Raw genomic sequence first — 23,887 nt, 5'->3', positions numbered from 1 at the left:
AGAGGATATATGTGTCGGAGGTGGAGGGAACGAGGAGAAGAGGGAGACCAAATTGGAGGTGGAAAGATGGAGTGAAAAAGATTTTGTGTGATCGGGGCCTGAACATGCAGGAGGGTGAAAGGAGGGCAAGGAATAGAGTGAATTGGAGCGATGTGGTATACCGGAGTTGACGTGCTGTCAGTGGATTGAATCAAGGCATGTGAAGCGTCTGGGGTAAACCATGGAAAGCTGTGTAGGTATATATATTTGCGTGTGTGGGCATATGTATATACATGTGTATGGGGGTGGGTTGGGCCATTTCTTTCGTCTGTTTCCTTGCGCTACCTCGCAAACGCGGGAGACAGCGGAAAAAAAAAAATAAATAAATAAATAAATATGCATACACATGGACCAGGTACCCATTTTATCAACCAACCCCTAGGGGTGGAGGGACTTCTAGGTTTACTGTGGATAGACTGCCAGAACCATGATTTGAACCTATGATCTTGACTCTGGGTGGCCAATGAATGCATCATAGTCAGGAACAGTAATCACTACACTATGGAAGTCTTGCTTGGGGTCAAGCTTTAAAACTGCAGAAGCCCTCTTGTAAAGGGGCCTGCAATTGTATAATAATGATATGCTGTCTTTGGCCTTTTTTTTTTTTTTCTTCCCCATTGCTTCTTCTCTCTCCCCTCTTGTTCTCTGTCATAATGTTTTCTTCTTTGCAACATTTTCAGGAAATTAATGATGCTAACCAATTCAGTGACAGGGAACCCAGTCAGATAACTTTTGTTTTTTCTTCTTTTAGGGTAGCAAGGGTGAAGTTGGTGACAGTATTCCTGGTGCACCTGGTGTAGCAGGCAGGCAAGGGCCCCAAGGCTTCTCTGGTGTCCCAGGAGACCCAGGTCTTGTTGGCCGTCCTGGTTTGCCTGGACCCACTGGATATGAAGGCTTAAGAGGTGATGCAGGGTTTGACGGCCGTGTAGGGCCACCAGGAAATGATGGATTTGATGGGCTTCGTGGGAATCCTGGTCAACCAGGCAGAGATGGGCCCAGAGGCCAAAAGGGAGAACAAGGCTTGATGGGTGTTCCAGGTGAGTGCCTCTTTTTTCTTTCTTGAGAATGCAGTTTTAGGGATTTCTGTATATAATCCATTGATCGAATTTCATAAAGGTTTATTTTGAATAATATAAAATGTAATTTTCATGTTTTTGCCACAATGAAAATGGTTAAGAAATGCCAATATATGCGAGAAATTTGTCACACCCAAGACAGAATTTCCTAGGGAGATCATCCAGTGACCTCTTTTGCTCAAATCGAAGAGGTGATAAAAACAAACTAAACAATACAAAATCTGTTAATAACTAGCTGCTTATATTGAGAAGAAAAGTAATCTTCCAACAAACTAAGTGCAAGCTGATTTCCTGTAGGTAATGGGAAGTCGAGCTGGGTTGGAGAAAGACTTGCACCTTGGGGAACTCCAATGTAGAGTTTAAGGATTTTTAATGTGAATCCATCATCAGTGACTCTCCCACAGTGATCAGCTGTGAAATTGGTCAACTCTTTTAGTTATGGTTGTAGAGAGTGGGTCATTGTTATCAGTGCTGGCCCGGCCTTTTAGGTGCCCTTAGATGAGTCTCTTTTATGGGCCCTTCCACCCTTCAAACTCTCCCCTAAATCAAGAGCTCTAGGGGGGCCCAGGGACATATCCCCAGAAAAATTATAAGATTTATAGTGTCTGGAACAGTATTTCCTGCTTTCTGAAGACAGCCATATAACAGTTAGGAGTAGGGGCACCCTTTAGCGGTTGGGCCTCTATGATCTGAGCATATAGAGCGCATAGGAGGGGCGCCCTGAAATAGTGATAGGTGGTGTCAATTATCTTTTGTGTGAGGATGCATCTCAATGACAGTTTTGAATGCTTTGCAATGTCTTTTGCTATTAGTAGTGTGCAGGAGTAGGGCTGGGTTGGTTAGAACCAACTTGGATGTGTTGTATGAAGTCATTGCGCAGAGTGGTGGTGGAGTGTTTAGGTCTGGAGCCATGTTGTGTGGGTGATAGTAGGTGAGCATGGCCTCTGACGTAAATGCTTCATCACCATGCCACACACTGTTCTCACACAACATGTATTAAATGGCTCCAACCTACCACAGTCCCCCCCCCCTCTTGTACAGTACTAGTGTAAATAGACATCAACAAAGTATTTGAGACTGTTCCCTAACTTAGCCTCACGTAAAAGATACATAACATCCCCCCCCCCCCCACACACACACACTTACACACTTACACACCACCACCACAATGACAAAAATTGGTAGGCCAATTTCATAGCCAGCCAACTTGGTAGATGCTAACACTGGCTCCACCTCTGAAATACTGAAACTCTGCATTGGAGTTCCCTCATAGGAGCAGTTCTTCCAACCATCTTTAATCTCTCCCTACATGCCTTCCTATTACTGATAGTAAATCAGAACATGATGAGTATTTGATATGCAGATAACTTAATGATCACATTACAAAACCCTGACTACAGTGCCAACAACCAGCATGAAGCACAGAAGTATGCAATTGGAACAATAGCTCACACAGGACAGAATGTTATCATCTTCACAGAAGTCTTCAATGACTTTAAAACCCCATACAAACAATTATTCAGCTCACACCTTCCAGTCATTTTGAATGGGCAGTCATTCTCACTGAACAAAACACCAGCTGTTCCAAGCATCACATTCAACAAATGTGACTTACACTCTCTCTACTGATAACATCAACACAAAAGCAACACACACACTAAATGCCCTCAGAATACTAACTGGCCCCAGATATGGACAACAAAATGGATCCCTCAGCATCCTCTAAAGTATTCATATGCACCACTGTAAATTATGCCTCACCTGCCTGGTTTTCTGTCATCTCAAAAGCAAATATAACATGGCTGCAAACACACAAAATAGTGCACTTAGAACAATCACTGGCTTTCTTGTAACCACAACACTCAGCATCTGCACATTGACCCTCTCATTACAGTCCCATTTCAATATGTTTGACACTTAATGTTATTATTTTTATTTTATTTTATTATACTTTGATGCAGTCTCCCACGTTGGTGAGGTAGCACAAGGAAACAGACGAAAGAATGGCCCAACCCACCCACATACACATGTATATACATAAACACCCACACATGCACATATACATACTTATACATTTCATTGTATACATACATATACCTACACAGACATATACATATATACACATGTACATATCCATACATGCTGCCTTCATCCATTCCTGCCCCCACCCCACCACACATGAACATGAAATATTCAAATTACAGAGGTATAAGTTTGTTGAGTATTCCTGGGAAATCATATGGGAGGGTATTGATCGAGAGGGTCAAGGCATGTACAGAGCACCAGATTAGGGAGGAGCAGTTAGGTTTCAGAAGTGGTAGAGGATGTGTGGATCAGGTGTTTGCTTTGAAGAATGTATGTGAGAAATACTTACAAAAGCAGATGCATTTGTATGTAGCATATATGGATCTGGAGAAGGCATATGATAGGGTTGATAGAGATGCTCTGTGGAAGGTATTAAGAGTATATGGTGTGGGAGGTAAGATGTTAGAAGTAGTGAAAAGTTTTTATCAAGGATGTAAGGCATGTGTACGTGCAGGAAGAGAGGAAAGTGAGTGGTTCCCAGTGAATGTTGGTTTGTGGCAGGGGTGCGTGATATCTCCATGGTTGTTTAATTTGTTTATGGATGGGGTTGTTAGGGAGTTGAATGCAAGAGTTTTAGAAAGAGAGGCAAGTATGAAGTGTGTTGTGGATGAGAGGGCTTGGGAAGGGAGTCAGTTGTTGTTCTCTGATGATACAGCGCTGGTGGCTGATTCGGGTGAGAAATTGCAGAAGCAGGTGACTAAGTTTGGTAAAGTGTGTGAAAGAAGAAAGCTAAGAGTAAATGTGAATAAGAGCAAGGTTATTAGGTTCAATGGAGTTGAGGGACAAGTAAATTGGGAGTTAAGTTTGAATGGAGAAAAACTGGAGGAAATGAATTGTTTTAGATGTCTGGGAGTGGATTTGGCAGCAGATGGATCCATGGAAGTGGAAGTGAGTCACAGGGTGGGGGAGGGAGCGAAGGTTCTGGGAGTGTTGAAGAATGTGCGGAAGGCGAGAATGTTATCTCAGAGAGCAAAAATAGGTATGTTTGAAGGAATAGTGGTTCCTACAATGTTATATGGTTGTGAGGCATGGGCGATAGATAGAGTTGTGTGGAGGAGGGTGGATGTGTTGGAATTGAGATGTTTGAGGACAATATGTGGTGTGAGGTGGTTTGATTGAGTAAGTACTGAAAGGGTAAGAGAGATGTGTGGTAATAAAAAGAGTGTGGTTGAGAGAGCAGAAGAGGGTGTATTGAATGTTTGGTCACATGGAGAGAATGAGTGAGGAAAGATTGACAGAGGATATATGTGTCAGAGGTGGAGGGAATGAGGAAAAGTGGGAGACTAAATTGGAGGTGGAAGGATGGAGTGAAAAAGATCATGAGCAATCAGTGCCTGAGCATACAGGAGGGTGAAAGGTGTGCAAGGAATAGAGTGAATTGGAACGATGTGGTATACCAGGGTTGACGTGCTGTTAGTGGATTGAACCAGGGCATGTGAAGCATCTGGGGTAAACCATGGAAAGTTTTGTGGGGCCTAGATGTGGAAAGGGAGCTGTGGTTTGGGTGCATTACACATAACAGCTAGAGACTGATTGTGAATGAATGTGGTCTCTGTTGTCGTTTCCTTGCATTACCTTGCATGCACGTAGGGGGAAGGGGGGTGTCATTTCATGTGTGGCACTCAATGTATGATCTCAAATATGTAATTTCCAACATACCTAGCCTTCTCTGCACTTTCTTATCTATACACCACACCTCACATCCATACAGCAACATTGGGACTCCTATACTTTCAAACACCCATTTTTGCCTGCACAGATAATGACCTCTCTTTCCACACATTTGTCAGTGCCTCCAGAACCTTCTCCCCCTCACCCACTCTATGTCTCAGTTTTGCTTGTATGGTTCCATTCTCTGCCATGTCCTCCCCCAGATATATAAGACACTTTACTTCCTCCAGTTTTTCTCCAAATTCACAACTCAAATAACCTGTCTAAGAAAGTAAAATCTTGATTGATGTGGGTGAAAAATGAAAGTGAATGGAGAGACTTGTAGAGATGTGTGATTATTAGTGCTTATGTACCTGGCCATGAGAAGAAAGATCATGAGAAGTAAGTGTTTGGGGAGCAGCAGAGTGAATGTGTCAGCTTTTTTGATGTAAGAGACCAGGTATCAGTGATGAGTGATTTAAATGTGAGGATGAGTAATGTGGTAGATGAGGGGATGGTGACAGGGGCAAGGGACATTTAGTGTTAGGGATGGTAATGGTGAACAGCTTGTGGAGTTGTGTGCTGAGAAACGACTTATGGTTGGAAATGCCTGGATTAAAAAGAGGGATTATTGGGTTACATATTTACTGACAGGCATATAAAAGACAGACTTTTGCATGTAAATATGCTGAGAGGAGCAGCTGGGAGTTATCTGATCACTATCTTGTGGAGGCATTAAGATTTGTGGTTTTTAGAAAAGAGAAGACAGTGGTGAAGATGTAAAGTTTATGTGAAAGAGAAGAGAGGCATTTGGGCATTAATTACAGGAAAGGAGTCCAAATGATTGGGGAATACATAAAAGAGAGCAGCAGAAGGCCAGAGTAAGGTGCAGGGGTTGAAAAAGAGGGCAAATGAGAGTTGGAGTGAGTGAATATCAGTAAACTGTAGGGAGAATAAGAAGATATTTTAGAAAGAGTTAAATACAAAAAACAAGAAAACAAGCAGGAACATTGGTACAGGAGGCATAAGGGAATGTGGTGACAGGTAGTGATGAAGTGAAGAGGAGATGGAGTGAGTATTTTGAAGGACTGTTGACTGTTTGATGATAAGATATAGGATGTCTGGATGGGGTGGTATGTGAAGTGAGAGAGTCGTGGAGAGTAGTTTGGTGAAGAGAGATGAGTTAGTGAAATCCTTATAAAAGGTGAAATGTAGCAAGGCAGCTGGAGCAGATTGTATTGCAGTTGAATTTATTAAGAAAGGGGATGAGTGTTTGTTGTTGATTGATTGGTAAGGATTTTCATTGAATGTATAGATCTTGTTGAGGTTCCTGAGAATCGGATGGTATTGATTGAGAAGGAGAAGGCATGTACAGAGCATTGGATTGGGGAGGAACAGTTTGGTGTCAGAAGTGCTAGAGGATGTGTGGGTCATGTTTTTCTTTAAGGAATATGTGTGAGAAATACTTAGAGAAATGGATGGATTTGTATGCAGCATTTATGGATCTGGAGAAAGCATATGGTAGGGTTGATAGAGATGCCATGTGGAAGGTCTTATTAATAAGTGATGTGAGAGGAAAGCTGCTAGAAGCAGTGAGAAGTTTATATCAAGGGTGTAAGGCATGTGTATGAGAAGGAGGAGAAGAGCAAATGTTTATAGGTTTAGTTTGGTCTGTGGCAGTGGTGTGTGATATCACCCTGGTTGTTCAGTTTGTGTGTAATTGTGGTGGTGAGGAAGGTAAATGCAAGAGGCTTGGAGAAAGGGGTATGTATACAGCTTGTTGGGGATGAATGGACCTGGGAAGTGAGTCATGTTTTTGCTGTTGGTACAGCGTTAGTGGCAGAGTCGAGTGAGAAACTGCAGGAGTTGGTGACTTAGTTTGGAAGATTGTATGAAAAGAGGAAGTTTTGAGTAAACATGAATAAAAGCAAGATTATTAGGTTTAGCAGGGTTGAGGGACAAGTTACTTAAGGTGTGATTTTGAATGGAAAAAAATTGGAGGAAGTGGAGTGTTTTACATACCTGGGTGAAGACACTGCAGTGAATGGAAGCATGGAAGTGGAAGTGAGTCATGTGATGGGTGAATGAATGAAGGTTCTGCAAGTACTGAAGAATGTGTGGAAAGAGAACATTTTCTCTAAAGGCAAAAATAGGCATGTTTGAATAAAAATTGTTCCCAACAATATTGTATGGGTGCGAGGCATAGGCTATAGATAAGTGTGTGCAGATGAGGGTGGATGTGCTGCAAATTAAAGATTTAAGGAAAATATGCGGTGTGAGGTAGTTTGATCAGGTCAGTAAGGAAAAGGTAAGAAAGGTGTGTAGTAATAAAAAGAGTGCGGTTGAGAGAGCTGATGGGGTTGTGCTGAAATGGATTGCACATATAGTGAGACTGAGTGAGGAAGGTTGACATAGAGGATATATGTGTTAGAAGTGAAGGGAGTAAGGAGAATGAGGAGACTAAATTGGAGATGGAAGGATGGAGTGAAAAGGGTTTTGAGTGTTTTGGGCCTAATAATGCAGGAGGGTTAAAGACATGAATGAGATGGAGTGAATTGGAATGATGTGGCATACAAGGGTTGACATGCTGTCACTTAATTGAACCAGGGCATGTGATGTTTCTAGGATAAACATTGGAAATGTATATGGAGCCTGGTTGTGGATAAGGATCTGTTCTTTTGGTGTATTACACATGTCAGCTGGAGAATAAATGTGTGCTGCTGCTGCCTTTCTTCATCTGTTCCTGGTGTTCCTTTGCTGACATGGGAAGCAGCAAAGGTGAAGTAGTAGGAGTGCAAATGACTGGGAGATGTATAAAAGATTGTGGCAGGAGGTCAAGAGAAAAGTGCAAATGAAATTTGGTGTGAGAGATTATCATTAAATTTTAGGGAGAATAAAAAGATGTTATGGAAGGAGGTAAATAACGTGCGTAAGACAAGGGAACAAATGGGAACATTGGTGAAGGGGGCAAGAGGGGAGATGATAACGGATAGTGATGAAGTGAGAAGGAGATAGAGTGAGTATTTTGAAGGTGCTCGAAGTGAGAGGGGTCAGGGAGAATGGTTTGGTAAAGAGAGAAGAGGCTGTGAAAGCTTTGCAGTAGATGAAATCCAGCAAGGCAGCAGGTTTGAATGGCATTGCAGTGGAATTTATTAAAAAAAGGGTGACTGTATTGTTGATTGGTTGGTAAGGATATTTAATGTATGTATGGATTGTGGTGAAGTGCCTGAGGATTGGTTGAGTGTATGTATAGTGACATTGTACAAAGGCAAAGGGGATGAAGGTGAGTGTTCAAACTACAGAGGCATAAGTTTGTTGAGTATTCCTAGGAAATTATATGGGAGGGTATTGATTGAGAAGGTGAAGGCATGTACAGAGCATCAGATTGGGAAAGAGTAGAGTGGTTTCAGAAGTGGTAGGGGATGTGTGGATCAGGTGTTTGCTTTGAAGAATGTATGTGAGAAATACTTAGAAAAACATCGATTTGTATGTAGCACTTATGGATCTGGAAAAGGCATATGATAGGGTTGATAGATATGCTTTGTGGAAGGTTTTAAGAGTATATGGTGTGGGAGGTAAGTTGCTAGAAACAGTGAAAAATTTTTACCAAGGATGACAACATGTGTATGAGTAGGAAGAGAGGAGAGTGATTGGTTCTCTGTGAACGTCGGTTTGCGGCAGGGGTGTGTGATGTCCCCATGGTTGTTTAATTTGTTTATGGATGGGGTGGTTAGGGAGGTAAATGCAAGAGTTTTGGAGAGAGGGGTAAGTATGCAGTCTGTTGTGGATGAGAGGGACTAGGAATTGAGTTGGTTGTTGTTCACCAATGATACAGCTCTAGTGGCTGATTCATGTGAGAAATGCACAGGCTGGTGACGAGATTGGAAAAGTTTGTGAAAGGAGAAAGTTCAGTAGGGTTGAGGGACAAGTTAATTGGGATATAAGTTTGAATGATAAAAAATTGTAGGAAGTAAAGTGTTTTAGATATCCATTTAGAAGTGGATGGAACCATGGAAGCAGAAGTGTGTATCAGGGTGGGGTAGGGGGGTAAAGGTTCAAGGAGTGATGAAGAATGTGAGGAAGGAGAGAACGTTATCTCAGACAGCAAAAAAGGGTATATTTGAAGGAATAGTAGTTCCAACAACATTAAATGGTTGTGAGGTATGGGCTATAGATAGGGTTGTACGGAGGAGGTTGGATGTAATGGAAATAAAATGTTTTGAGGACAATACGTAGTGTGAGGTGGTTTGATCGAGTAAGTAATGAAAGGGTAAGAAAGATTGTGGAAATAAAGAGTATTGTTGAGAGAGCAGAAGAGGGCGTGTTGAAATGGTTTGGTTACATTGAGAGAATGAGTGAGGAAAGACTGACGAAGAGGATATATGTGTCAGAGGTGGAGGGAACGAGGAAAAGTGGGAGACCAAATCGGAGGTGGAAGGATGGAGTGAAAAAGATTTTGAGCAATAGGGGCCTGAACATACAGGAGGGTGAGAGGTGTGCAAGGAATAGAGTGAATTGGAACGATGCGGCATACCAGGGTCAATGTGCTGCCAATGGACTGAACCAGGGCATGTGAAACATATGGGGTAAATCATGGAAAAGTCTATGGGGCCTGGATGTGGATAGGGAGCAATGGTTTCAGTGCATTACACATGACAGCTAGAGACTGAGTGTGAACGAATGTGGCCTTTTTTGTCTGTTTTCCTGGCACTACCTTGCTGAAGCAAGAGGTAGCAATGCTGTTTCTTGTGGAGTAGGGTAGCACCAGGAATGGATAAAGGCAAGCAGTATGTACATGTGTATATATGTATTTGTCTGTGCATGTTTATGTATATGTATATATGCTGATATGTATAAATATGTATATATGTGTATATGGGCACTTATGTATATATGTATATGTGTATATGAGTGGATGGACTATTCTTCATCTGTTTCTTGGCACAGCCTCGCTGATGAGGGAAATGGCAATTGAGTATGATGAATATAGAATAGAATAAAAGGATGGATGGGTCTTACATTGTCTGTTTCCTGGCACTACCTTGCTGATGGCGGAAACAGCTATCAAGTATAATAGATAATAAATAGATTGGGAAATGAAGCTCAGGAACTAAGGCTTTGTGGTGAGATCTTCGGTGAAATTTACGGTGAAGGAAAGGAACATGGGGTACCTCGAATACATACGAAATGGTAAGAAAGAGGAAAGAAAGGTTTGATTACCTTTTGAAGCTAGTGCATATTCAATTTATATGTTCTTTAGCATGGAAACAGAAGGTTGTGTCTGAGGATTGGGTGAAAGCTATTATTGTTTCTTTATTCAAACAAATAGGTGCTAAGGATGTATGAAGCAGTTAGAGAGGAATTAGTCTAGTCTGTTAAGTATACCAGGAAAAGTGTATACAAGAATATAAATTGACAGAATGATGGAAGTTACCGACTGCAGAATAAGTGAAAAGCAAGGGGGTTTTAGGAAAGGTAGGGGATGTGTGGATCAGATTTTTTAAAGAAAGATGACAGTGGAAAAGTATTCAACGAAAGGTAAGAAGTTGTATGCAGCTTTTATGGATATGGAGAAAGCATGTGACAGAGTTGGGTGGAATGCTTTGTGAGATGTATTAAGGATATATGGTATTTTGGACAAGTGTTGGATGGTGTAAAAGCCTTCTACAGAAGAGCAAATGCATGTGTAGGAGTGGATGGAGAGGTGAGTGAAAGTTTTAGGATTCATGTAGGTGTGAGGCAACACAAGTGTGAAAACTCTGTCCCTGTAGAGAGCTAATAGAGAAAGTCTGGAGGAGATCAACAGAGTTGGTACCAATTAAGAGTGCTGAGTTAGAGAAAGACTTGGGGCTTTACATTTGCCCTCCTTGGAAGAGAGAAGAGTGGGAGTGACCTCATCACATTCTTTAAGTTTTTAAAACAGACTGATGACATTGGTGGTGAACAGTTCTTTGAGAGATGTATAGATAGCATAACCAGACAGCATAACATGAAATAAAGCAAGAAACTCATTTAAAAAGATGTGCAGAAGTACTTGTGTTGAGTGGATGAAATAAGATGACTAAAGAAATCATTGATGCAGACAGCATATAGAAATTTGTGATGTTCTATGATAGAGAATGTTCAAGACATGAGGCCCCCATGCACATAAAACCCTGTCTGTACTTTACAAATAGATAATTGCACACACTCAAATCCTTTAGCAAGCATATAAAGAATTACTTTTATAGGATCAGAGAGCAGTGGATGAATGGAATAAATTGAATGAAAATTATCATATATGGGAACAGCATACAGAAGGTTGAAATATTTTATGATAGAAAATGTCCAAGAGATGGGTCTTCACAATTTTGATACTGCCTCTCCATACAATTTAAATAGCTAGTGACACACACACTAGATAATGCTTTTAGTGTGTTTGTTAACTTTTGTTTCCCTTATATACCTTTCTATTTCTTTGAAAATGTATCATAAAGGTTGCTACGGTAACATTATTTGCAATGTTTTGATACATACACCCGTATAAAAGAAAACAATCTCAGTCATGACCTGCTAGCCAGTGACATCTCATTCCCAGTGGGAATGGTCAACAGAGATATAGATAGATAGATAGATAGATAGATACACTTGTGGAGTTGGCCATCACAGGCCTTTAGGTATGCTGGTTTGCCTCAGTGAGTAGTTTGTAAATAATTGCATTACCCTGCTCACTTGGATTAAGTTTTATACTGTTTATTTTATAAACATGATTTTTTTTCATTGTGTGTATTTCATGTCATCTAAAGATTGTTTACTTTTTTTTTTGTGTGTGTCTGTACCCTACCCATACAATGAAACATACAAGTTCTTCATATGGCTGCATGGAAAGGGAAAAAAGAATTTTTATTATGATATAAAACCTCCATAAATGTAGAGGAGATAATCCTCTACCAGACTTACTATTAAGTTCTTTGCTCTTATAAGGATAGTAGATATGATATTAGGTATTTACTACTTTTCCTGTTAACAGGTCAGAAGGGAGTAATTGGACTTCCTGGACGTGATGGATTGCCAGGACAAAAAGGATTGATTGGTGACATTGGGCTTCTAGGAAATCCTGGTTTTGATGGGCTTCCTGGGCCACAGGTAGGTTCTGTTTCAAGACTATAGACATGAAATTAATTTATCAACCATTTCTTTATTACTGGGGCTCTTCACAAGCACATATCTCATGTACTCAATCTTTTAGAGAAACTCTTTTCATTTTATTCATCAGTATATATGTTTGAGGACAATATTTGGTGTGAGGCAGTTTGATCAAGTAAGTAATGAAAGGGAACGAGAGATGTGTGGTGATAAAAAGAGTGTGGTTGAGAGAGCAGAGGAGGGTGTATTGAAATGGTTTGGTCACTTGGAGAGAATGAGTGAGGAAAGATTGACATAGAGGATATATGTGTCAGAGGTGGAGGGAACTAGGAGAAGTGGGAGACCAAATTGGAGGTGGAAGGATGGAGTGAAAAAGATTTTGAGAGATCGGGGCCTGAACTTACAGGAGGGTGAAAGGCGTGCAAGGAATAGAGTGAATTGGAGCGATGTGGTATACTGGGTCAACGTGCTGTCAATGGATTGAACCAGGGCATGTGAAGCATCTGGGGTAAACCATGGAAAGTTTTGTGGGGCCTAGATGTAGAAAGGGAGCTGTGGTTTTAGTGCATTACACATGACAGCTAGAGACTGAGTTTGAACGAATGTGGCCTTTTGTCTTTTCCTAGCTCTACCTCACTGGGGGGAGGGGAATGCTATTTCATGTGTGGCGGGTTGACGACGGGAATGAATAAAAGCAGTAAGTATGAATATATACATGTGTATATATGTATATGTCTGTGTATGTATATATATGTATATGTTATACATATATACATATATACATATATACATATATACATATATACATATATATGTATATGTTAAGTTAAGTTAAGAGTAAATGTGAATAAGAGCAAGGTTATTAGGTACAGTAGGGTTGAGGGTCAAGGCAATTGGGAGGTGAGTTTGAATGGAGAAAAACTGGAGGAAGTGAAGTGTTTTAGATATCTGGGAGTGGATCTGGCAGCGGATGGAACCATGGAAGCGGAAGTGGATCATAGGGTGTGGGAGGGGGCGAAAATTCTGGGGGCCTTGAAGAATGTGTGGAAGTCGAGAACATTATCTCGGAAAGCAAAAATGGGTATGTTTGAAGGAATAGTGGTTCCAACAATGTTGTATGGTTGCGAGGCGTGGGCTATGGATAGAGTTGTGCGCAGGAGGATGGATGTGCTGGAAATGAGATGTTTGAGGACAATGTGTGGTGTGAGGTGGTTTGATCGAGTGAGTAACGTAAGGGTAAGAGAGATGTGTGGAAATAAAAAGAGCGTGGTTGAGAGAGCAGAAGAGGGTGTTTTGAAGTGGTTTGGGCACATGGAGAGAATGAGTGAGGAAAGATTGACCAAGAGGATATATGTGTCGGAGGTGGAGGGAACGAGGAGAAGAGGGAGACCAAATTGGAGGTGGAAAGATGGAGTGAAAAAGATTTTGTGTGATCGGGGCCTGAACATGCAGGAGGGTGAAAGGAGGGCAAGGAATAGAGTGAATTGGAGCGATGTGGTATACCGGGGTTGACGTGCTGTCAGTGGATTGAATCAAGGCATGTGAAGCGTCTGGGGTAAACCATGGAAAGCTGTGTAGGTATGTATATTTGCGTGTGTGGACGTATGTATATACATGTGTATGGGGGGGGTTGGGCCATTTCTTTCGTCTGTTTCCTTGCGCTACCTCGCAAACGCGGGAGACAGCGACAAAAAAAAAAAAAAAAAAAAAAAAAAAAAATGTTGAAATGTATAGGTATGTATATGTACATGTGTGGATGTGTATGTATATACATGTGTGTGTGGGTGGGTTAGGCCATTCTTGCATCTGTTTCTTTGTGCTACCTCACTAACACGGGAGACAGCGACAAAGTATGATAAAAAATATAATAAAAAGAAACATATGAGGAGTGGGATATGACCCTTAGTAAATGGGGTTGGGAGCTCATTATGAATGATAAAATCATAGCAACAGTTTTTTCATTTCCGTTTTTATTATAGAAAGCAACGACACAAATTTTGAGACAGTGATAGATAGCACTCACATGGCACAAGAATTTACCATCTCAGGTAGGAAAGTACTAATGAAAGCACAGGTCCTGATCATTTCTATTCAGGAGTGATGAAAAACATAGACTCGATATTGCTGAACTGTTAACCCATATTTTCAATAAATCACTTCAGGATGGAATAGTCCCACAGGACCAGAGACTGGCAGACGTTGCTAGAAAGCAATGACACAAATTTTGAGACAGTGATAGATAGCACTCACATGACACAAGAATTTACCATCTCAGGTAGGAAAGTACTAATAAAAGCACAGGTCCTGATCATTTCTATCCAAGAGTGATGAAAAACATCAAACTCGATATTGCTGAACTGTTAACGCATATTATCAATAAATCACTTCAGGATGGAATAGTCCCACAGGACTGGAGACTGGCAGACATCTCTTCTGTATACGAAAAGGGAAGTTTTGAATTGCTTGGTAATTACCACCCTATTAGCTTCACATCAATTATATGTAAACTTCTGGAGTCGATTATTAATAACAGAATTGTAGCCTATCTGGAACAACACAGCCTGATCAGTACAGCATGGTTTTGGAAGAAACAGATCATGCCTTACAAACCTCCATGAATTTTATGTTTTATTTTATTTATTTTGCTTTGTCGCTGTCTCCCACGTTAGCGAGGTAGTGCAAGGAAACAGACGAAAGAATGGCCCAACCCACCCACATACACATGTATATACATACACATCCACACATGCAAATATACATACCTATACATCTCAATGTATACATATATATACCCATGTACATAATTCATACTGTCTGGCTTTATTCACTCCCATCACCACCCCACCACACATGGAATAACAACACCCTCCCCCCCTCATGTGTGCGGGGTAGCGCTAGGAAAAGACAACAAAGGCACCATTCGTTCACACTCACTCTCTAGCTGTCATGTAATAATGCACTGAAACCACAGCTCCCTTTCCACATCCAGGCCCCACAGAACTTTCAATGGTTTACCTCAGACGCTTCACATGCCCTGGTTCAATCCATTTATGTATGATATATTATTCAATACCCTTGACCAGGAGAGCAAAAATAAATATGATATATCTGGACTTTCAGAAAGCTTTCAAAAAATTCTTCCACACTAATTTGACTCACAAAGTCTGGGCCTTGGAGATTACAGGTAGCATAGGAAATTGGATAGAAGCCTGGTTACATGATAGGAAACAGAGAGTCGTAACGAATGGGGAATTATCACCATGGTGATCCATTATTAGTGGAATCCCCCAAGATCCATACTTGGGCCTATACTTTTTATCATTTATGTTAACTGAATGAGATAAGCTAAGATTACTGGAGGATCTAGTTAAAATTGCTGAGTGGTTTAGTAAATGGCAAATGTCAGCTGTTGCAGGATGGAAACTTAAACAAATAATTTTATTCTGAACTGATGGGCCACAAGATAAAGGACACCGCTAGTGTAAGAGATCTTGTGGTCCCTATCTCCTATAACTTCAAATTCTCCCAGCATTGCAGTGAAGCTCCCAACAAAGCAAAGAGGATGTTAGGATTTATAAACAGAAACTTTACATACTGAAGCTAGGATGTGATATTACCACTTTACCTAAGTCTTGTTAGACCACACTTCGAATATGCTGTTCAGTTTTGGGCCCCCTGCTTAAGTAAGAACATTCTTAAATTAGAAGCAGTGCAGCAAAGAGCAACTAAAATGATTCCCTCTTTGCATTACAAACCATATAAGGAGTGACTTCAAGAATTAGACTTGTTCTTCTTAAGCAAGAAGCACCTCCGGGGAAAATTAATAGAATGTTTCATAATACTTAAAGGATTCACCAACGTTGATATTGAACTTTTCTTTACAATAGTACTGTCATTACCAACGAGGAGAAATGGATCAAAACTTAGAGTCTTTGAATTAATCTGGACTGTACGATATATTATTTTTACCAATGACATTATTGATGCATTGAATAAGCTCCCGGAAAATGTTGTTCAGAGCAACACCCTTGATATCTTCAAAATTAGGCTTGATCATCATTTGTCATTCTCTGGTATAGAGTAATTCATTTAGTCAGTCATCATAATTTTTTTTTTTTTTTTTTTTTTTTTATACTTTGTCGCTGTCTCCCGCGTTTGCGAGGTAGCGCAAGGAAACAGACGAAAGAAATGGCCCAACCCCCCCCCCCCATACACATGTACATACACACGTCCACACACGCAAATATACATACCTACACAGCTTTCCATGGTTTACCCCAGACGCTTCACATGCCTTGATTCACTCCACTGACAGCACGTCAACCCCTGTATACCACATCACTCCAATTCACTCTATTCCTTGCCCTCCTTTCACCCTCCTGCATGTTCAGGCCCCGATCACACAAAATCTTTTTCACTCCATCTTTCCACCTCCAATTTGGTCTCCCTCTTCTCCTCGTTCCCTCCACCTCCGACACATATATCCTCTTGGTCAATCTTTCCTCACTCATTCTCTCCATGTGCCCAAACCATTTCAAAACACCCTCTTCTGCTCTCTCAACCACGCTCTTTTTATTTCCACACATCTCTCTCACCCTTACGTTACTTACTCGATCAAACCACCTCACACCACACATTGTCCTCAAACATCTCATTTCCAGCACATCCATCCTCCTGCGCACAACTCTATCCATAGCCCACGCCTCGCAACCATACAACATTGTTGGAACCACTATTCCTTCAAACATACCCATTTTTGCTTTCCGAGATAATGTTCTCGACTTCCACACATTTTTCAAGGCTCCCAAAATTTTCGCCCCCTCCCCCACCCTATGATCCACTTCCGCTTCCATGGTTCCATCCGCTGACAGATCCACTCCCAGATATCTAAAACACTTCACTTCCTCCAGTTTTTCTCCATTCAAACTCACCTCCCAATTGACTTGACCCTCAACCCTACTGTACCTAATAACCTTGCTCTTATTCACATTTACTCTTAACTTTCTTCTTCCACACACTTTACCAAACTCAGTCACCAGCTTCTGCAGTTTCTCACATGAATCAGCCACCAGCGCTGTATCATCAGCGAACAACAACTGACTCACTTCCCAAGCTCTCTCATCCCCAACAGACTTCATACTTGCCCCTCTTTCCAGGACTCTTGCATTTACCTCCCTAACAACCCCATCCATAAACAAATTAAACAACCATGGAGACATCACACACCCCTGCCGCAAACCTACATTCACTGAGAACCAATCACTTTCCTCTCTTCCTACACGTACACATGCCTTACATCCTCGATAAAAACTTTTCACTGCTTCTAACAACTTGCCTCCCACACCATATATTCTTAATACCTTCCACAGAGCATCTCTATCAACTCTATCATATGCCTTCTCCAGATCCATAAATGCTACATACAAATCCATTTGCTTTTCTAAGTATTTCTCACATACATTCTTCAAAGCAAACACCTGATCCACACATCCTCTACCACTTCTGAAACCGCACTGCTCTTCCCCAATCTGATGCTCTGTACATGCCTTCACCCTCTCAATCAATACCCTCCCATATAATTTACCAGGAATACTCAACAAACTTATACCTCTGTAATTTGAGCACTCACTCTTATCCCCTTTGCCTTTGTACAATGGCACTATGCACGCATTCCGCCAATCCTCAGGCACCTCACCATGAGTCATACATACATTAAATAACCTTACCAACCAGTCAACAATACAGTCACCCCCTTTTTTAATAAATTCCACTGCAATACCATCCAAACCTGCTGCCTTGCCGGCTTTCATCTTCCGCAAAGCTTTTACTACCTCTTCTCTGTTTACCAAATCATTTTCCCTAACCCTCTCACTTTGCACACCACCTCGACCAAAACACCCTATATCTGCCACTCTGTCATCAGACACATTCAACAAACCTTCAAAATACTCATTCCATCTCCTTCTCACATCACCACTACTTGTTATCACCTCCCCATTTACGCCCTTCACTGAAGTTCCCATTTGCTCCCTTGTCTTACGCACCCTATTTACCTCCTTCCAGAACATCTTTTTATTCTCCCTAAAATTTACTGATAGTCTCTCACCCCAACTCTCATTTGCCCTTTTTTTCACCTCTTGCACCTTTCTCTTGACCTCCTGTCTCTTTCTTTTATACTTCTCCCACTCAATTGCATTTTTTCCCTGCAAAAATCGTCCAAATGCCTCTCTCTTCTCTTTCACTAATACTCTTACTTCTTCAACCCACCACTCACTACCCTTTCTAAACAGCCCACCTCCCACTCTTCTCATGCCACAAGCATCTTTTGCGCAATCCATCACTGATTCCCTAAATACATCCCATTCCTCCCCCACTCCCCTTACTTCCATTGTTCTCACCTTTTTCCATTTTGTACACAGTCTCTCCTGGTACTTCCCCACACAGGTCTCCTTCCCAAGCTCACTTACTCTCACCACCTTCTTCACCCCAACATTCACTCCTCTTTTCTGAAAACCCATACTAATCTTCACCTTAGCCTCCACAAGATAATGATCAGACATCCCTCCAGTTGCACCTCTCAGCACATTAACATCCAAAAGTCTCTCTTTCGCACGCCTGTCAATTAACACGTAATCCAATAACGCTCTCTGGCCATCTCTCCTACTTACATAAGTATACTTATGTATATCTCGCTTTTTAAACCAGGTATTCCCAATCATCAGTCCTTTTTCAGCACATAAATCTACAAGCTCTTCACCATTTCCATTTACAACACTGAACACCCCATGCATACCAATTATTCCCTCAACTGCCACATTACTCACCTTTGCATTCAAATCACCCATCACTATAACCCGGTCTCGTGCATCAAAACCGCTAACACACTCATTCAGCTGCTCCCAAAACACTTGCCTCTCATGATCTTTCTTCTCATGCCCAGGTGCATATGCACCAATAATCACCCACCTCTCTCCATCAACTTTCAATTTTACCCATATTAATCAAGAATTTACTTTCTTACATTCTATCACATACTCCCACAACTCCTGTTTCAGGAGTATTGCTACTCCTTCCCTTGCTCTTGTCCTCTCACTAACCCCTGACTTCACTCCCCAGACATTTCCAAACCACTCTTCCCCTTTACCCTTGAGCTTCGTTTCACTCAGAGCCAAAACATCCAGGTTCCTTTCCTCAAACATACTACCTATCTCTCCTTTTTTCACATCTTGGTTACATCCACACACATTTAGGCACCCCACTCTGAGCCTTCGAGGAGGATGATCACTCCCCGCGTGACTCCTTCTTCTGTTTCCCATTTTAGAAAGTTAATACAAGGAGGGGAGGATTTCCGGCCCCCCGCTCCCGTCCCCTCTAGTCGCTTTCTACGACACGCGAGGAATACGTGGGAAGTATTCTTTCACCCCTATCCCCAGGGATAATATACATATATATATACATATACACACACACACACATACACACACATACGCACATACACACACACACACACACATACATATATATACATATGAAAAATGTAAGAAACAATTTAGAAAACAAACTTTTAGCTTGAAATGAACGAAAAAAAATGAATGTCACATAATGGTTCAACCTCTGGCTATGGAAAAGGAAATGTACAATTTATTCACACAAACGTCAATAGCAGTTCTCATCAATTTCACCACTGTATCAATAAGCTTCAATGTCTAAGCTACATTTTTCTCCAACTTCACTATTTTCTTGTCAAAAACACCATGCATGAAAACTATCACTCCAGTAACACAACTATAAACATTTACTTCCCCTTTAAAAGTTCTGGGGAAGTCTGTCTCGATACACTGCGGCGAGGCGACGCGACTCTGATACAATCACTGTCACAATATCACTTCTGCCTCCTCAAGTCAATCTCTCAACCACAGTGCAGGCCTTCATCGTCGAAATCGGTCTTGCCTTCAGACGTCTTATCGATGTCTCTGCTCTCGGTAGCCCTCCTCTCGTTAACTCCTGAGCTGTTTCCTCCACCCGGGTAGCTGCTCGTCACGGTCATCATAATGCTGTGGTATATCATGCAAGCTTCTCAACTACTGATCTCTGCCTGGCAATGTTGCGGTATCATACTGATATTGATTAACCCATGTCAAATGCTTTCAGAGAGTACTTAAGAATTACTGCTTCATTCTTCAGTGTTAGGAATGATATAGGCATGGTAAGCTGAGAGGCTGGAGCTCAAGTTTACCCTAGTATTGTCCTAATAACAAAATGTGAAGGGGTGCTCTCTCTCTCTCTCTCTCTCTCTCTCTCTCTCTCTCTCTCTCTCTCTCTCTCTCTCTCTCTCTCATATGCATCCTGATATCAAGGTTTTATTAAGGATCTTAAACAATCGGACTAGACAGAGCATACAGAGATTGTTTGTTCTGCATAAATCATAGTAGGGAAATTAAGGCTGTGCTCAAAGCCTAAACTGTAGAAAATTTAATACTTAGGGAGAAGATACAGCATTTGAAAATGGCACACCATGATCTTACCCCATGACTTACTACTCAGCACCTACTTCCCCCCATCATCCTGGTCCACTCTTCCCATGCTCACACCCTCCTTATGCAATCTACCCTTTGACACTTGTTCAGCACCTGCCCCAAACCCTCCCACAGCCTGTGCCTCCACAGCACCTCTTAGACCTCATTATTTTCACCCAACCCCTTTCCCCCTCTGTCCTGCTATCTCCTCCCAACCTCACCTATACTTGTAACACCCTCACCCAAACTCCAAGTCCTGCCCCTCCACTTAGGCCCTCCCTTGCCCTGATTCCTTAACTTTTCCAAGTTAATGTGACACATCAACCATCTGTCTAGTCGTTCCTCTCCCCTTTCCTCATGGGACCACTTTTTTCTGCTCCTACCCCTGTCAGCCCCACTTTGAGCAGTCGATTCACAGTTTCCAGCAACTTGCAAGAGAAGAGTGATGACAACTATTCCATGATTCTTGGAGATTCACTGGTCAGAAATATATGTGACGCATGGTGGGGAATTCAAGAGCTAAAAGAACAGTCCATGTCTATCCTAATGTCAGAATTTCTCACGTTAAACAAAAGCTCAAAGACATAACAGTATTAACTGGAAAGTCATGTTTAGTGGTGAATGTTAGGAGCAGTGATATTTTCCACAAGTAATCAAATGCAGAAGCTATCATAGATGAATATCCTAAAAGATAGACTGAATAATGTTGTTATAGTTGGCTTCCCCAAGACATAATGCAGGTAACTACACCCTGAGTAGAGTACTGGGTGCAAAGAGAGACTGAAAGTCTTCTACATAGATGATAACATTGGGTTTGTAGACCCGTGGCTCGACTTCATAGGAAATAGGGGATTATACAGCAGAAACAGCATTCACGTTAGTAATAAAGGAACAGAACTTTTACCTGTGTGTTTCAGAGATCAAATTGCCTTACAGCTGTAAAGGAAAATTTTTTGTTGAGGCCCTGTAGAGGTAAGAGTGTTGACCACATGGAACAGGCAGTTGAGGTCAGGTCATGACATGCTACATGTCATGCAAGGAAGGTCAGATTGAGTCCCCCTCCCATCCCACCAGACAGCATCAAACCTGGGTCTAAAATTGTCAATTACCAAATCATACCACTATTCTTTTACAGAAATTACAGGAAGATATTAAATGGACTTTACATAAGATCCATCCAAAACAAAATAGCTGATTTGCAATGCTTGGTAAAAACTGAACACATTGATTTTATTGATAGAAACATTTATGAACACAAAAAGTAACAATGTCGTTAGTGAGCTCAGTTTGCTAGACATCAAAGCATTTGTAGGGAATAGAGATTGTCAAGGAAGCATAACTGCACTGTATGTAGAAATCTTACCCAAACCCCATTGAAATTCAGACTAAAGCATCTGCTGCTGTAGAACACTTGTTTGTTCAGATCAGCAAAAAATATTCCAAATTTTACATAAATGTCATATAAAGATACCCTACTCAGTCAGTTGATATTGGCTCTGTCATGCATAAGAGTTTGCAATGAGGCATACAGGATGAAGATATGATCATTTTAGGAGATTTTGATCTTCCAGAAATCAACTTGCAAACTCTCTCAGGTGTAGAAAGTGAATCAGCTGGACTTATCAACTCTGTTACTGAGCCAGTGAGAGAAGTAACATATTTGCTTTAGTCCTTGCATGCCAGGAATTTGTAGTAACTAAAACCCATGTTGGAGAACATATGGGCACTTGTGACCATAATTTGGTTAAGTTCAAAATAGGTATCAAAACCAACTTTCTAAAACTAGTATTACAAACCCTAACTTTAAAAGGGCGAATTGTAATGGGTTGTGTGATACATTAATGAGTCACACCCTTGTTGGTTCATGTCCAGAGGAATTGTGGACCAATTTTGAGTGTGAGTTTATGCGTCCACAAGACACATTCTATTTCCATGCACAATGGAAACAAAACCTCAACAACAGGTGTGAATGGTGCTCCCCAGATATTGCAGGAGCTAAACTTGACAGAAATTACTCAAAAGCTTCAGAAATAAGACAGTGACCCAAATATTGTTATTCATTTTTGTTCATTTTACTTTGTCGCTGTCTCCTGCGTTAGTGAGGTAGCGCAAGGAAACAGACAAAAGAATGGCCCAACCCACCCACACACACATGTATGTACACACACGTCCACACACACAAATATACATTCCTATACATCTCAACGTATACATATGTACACACACAGACATATACATATATACATATGTACATAATTCATACTGTCTGCCTTTATTCATTGCCATCGCCATCCTGCCACACATGAAATAACAACCCCCTCTCCCCACAAGTGCACGAGGTAGCGCTAGGAAAAGACAACAAAGGCCACATTCGTTCACACTCGGTCTCTAGCTGTCATGTATAATGCACCGAAACCACAGCTCGCTTTCCACATCCAAGATTGGGTTTGAAGTGAGTATTGCAAGAGATAGTAACAGAGATCCTAAGAAATTTTATAGATGTTAGTGATTATAAACATACAGGGAGTAGGATAAGACCCTCAGTGGACGAAGATGGAAACCCATTGTGGACTATAAAAACATAGCAACAACCTTGAACAATTTTTTAGTTCTGTTTTTACAGCAACATGAATTTTGAAACAAAAATGAATAGAACTTACATGATACCAGAATTTACCATCACCCACACATGAAATGCTTGCATTCTGTCCTCAAACATAAAATCTCTCCTTGTCATACATGACACTTTGACAACACAACTCACACTGCTCATTCTTCACAACTCTAGATATTCCTGCAGTGAGCACTCTGCACTAACTCTGCCTTTTGGCAAAGTAAGAGGAACAATAGATAGAAGTAGTAGGTAGGAATATGTAAGGAGGAGAATTAGGTAGAAACATTGGGTAAATGTAGTAGGTAGGAATATTAGGCAGAAGTATTAGGCAGACGTAGTCAGTGGGAACATTAGGTAGGAGCCTCTGCAATCACTGGGCTAGAGTTGCCCTCTGGCAGTAGCCGATTATGAGTGAGGCACTAAAGGCTGAGAAATGATACTAGATTTCATTAGTTATGGAGACTGTTGTAATGGCCAACCCCATAAGGGATTTCCAGGTGAGAACTGGCATCAGAGATATTGATTAATAGATAGATAGCATACATTCCATGGAGCTCCTCTCTGCAGCAGGTTGTTGTAGTATGATTCACTTCATTTTAGTTTATGTTATACAATTCATCGTTTCATAATGGGAATATTGGCTCAAAGATTTATTATTCAAAAATTGATGTAGACAAAGACAGTGTAAGACCAAAAACACCATCACTAATTAACAATCATAATAAACATTTAGACATGTATATCTGCATGTCTTGGATGTTTGTTCCTTCCTGAAACTCCCA

The 23,887-nt window shown here is 41.1% G+C and overlaps 1 protein-coding gene across 1 annotated transcript in view; it reads left to right on the top strand.

Moving 5' to 3' along the window:
• Window positions 1-23,887, top strand: part of LOC139751519 (uncharacterized) — a 302,420-nt gene that overhangs the window by 171,068 nt on the left and 107,465 nt on the right. Inside the window, exons 16-17 of the mRNA XM_071667018.1 lie at window positions 791-1,076; window positions 11,860-11,975. Coding sequence (XP_071523119.1) covers window positions 791-1,076; window positions 11,860-11,975 — 402 coding nt within the window. The remainder of the gene's footprint in view (window positions 1-790; window positions 1,077-11,859; window positions 11,976-23,887) is intronic.

The sequence above is a fragment of the Panulirus ornatus genome, chromosome 11 (genome assembly GCF_036320965.1).
Source record: "Panulirus ornatus isolate Po-2019 chromosome 11, ASM3632096v1, whole genome shotgun sequence".
Taxonomy (NCBI): domain Eukaryota; kingdom Metazoa; phylum Arthropoda; class Malacostraca; order Decapoda; family Palinuridae; genus Panulirus; species Panulirus ornatus.
Note: the sequence above shows the minus strand (reverse complement) of the source record. Positions and strands in the feature narration are given on the sequence as shown.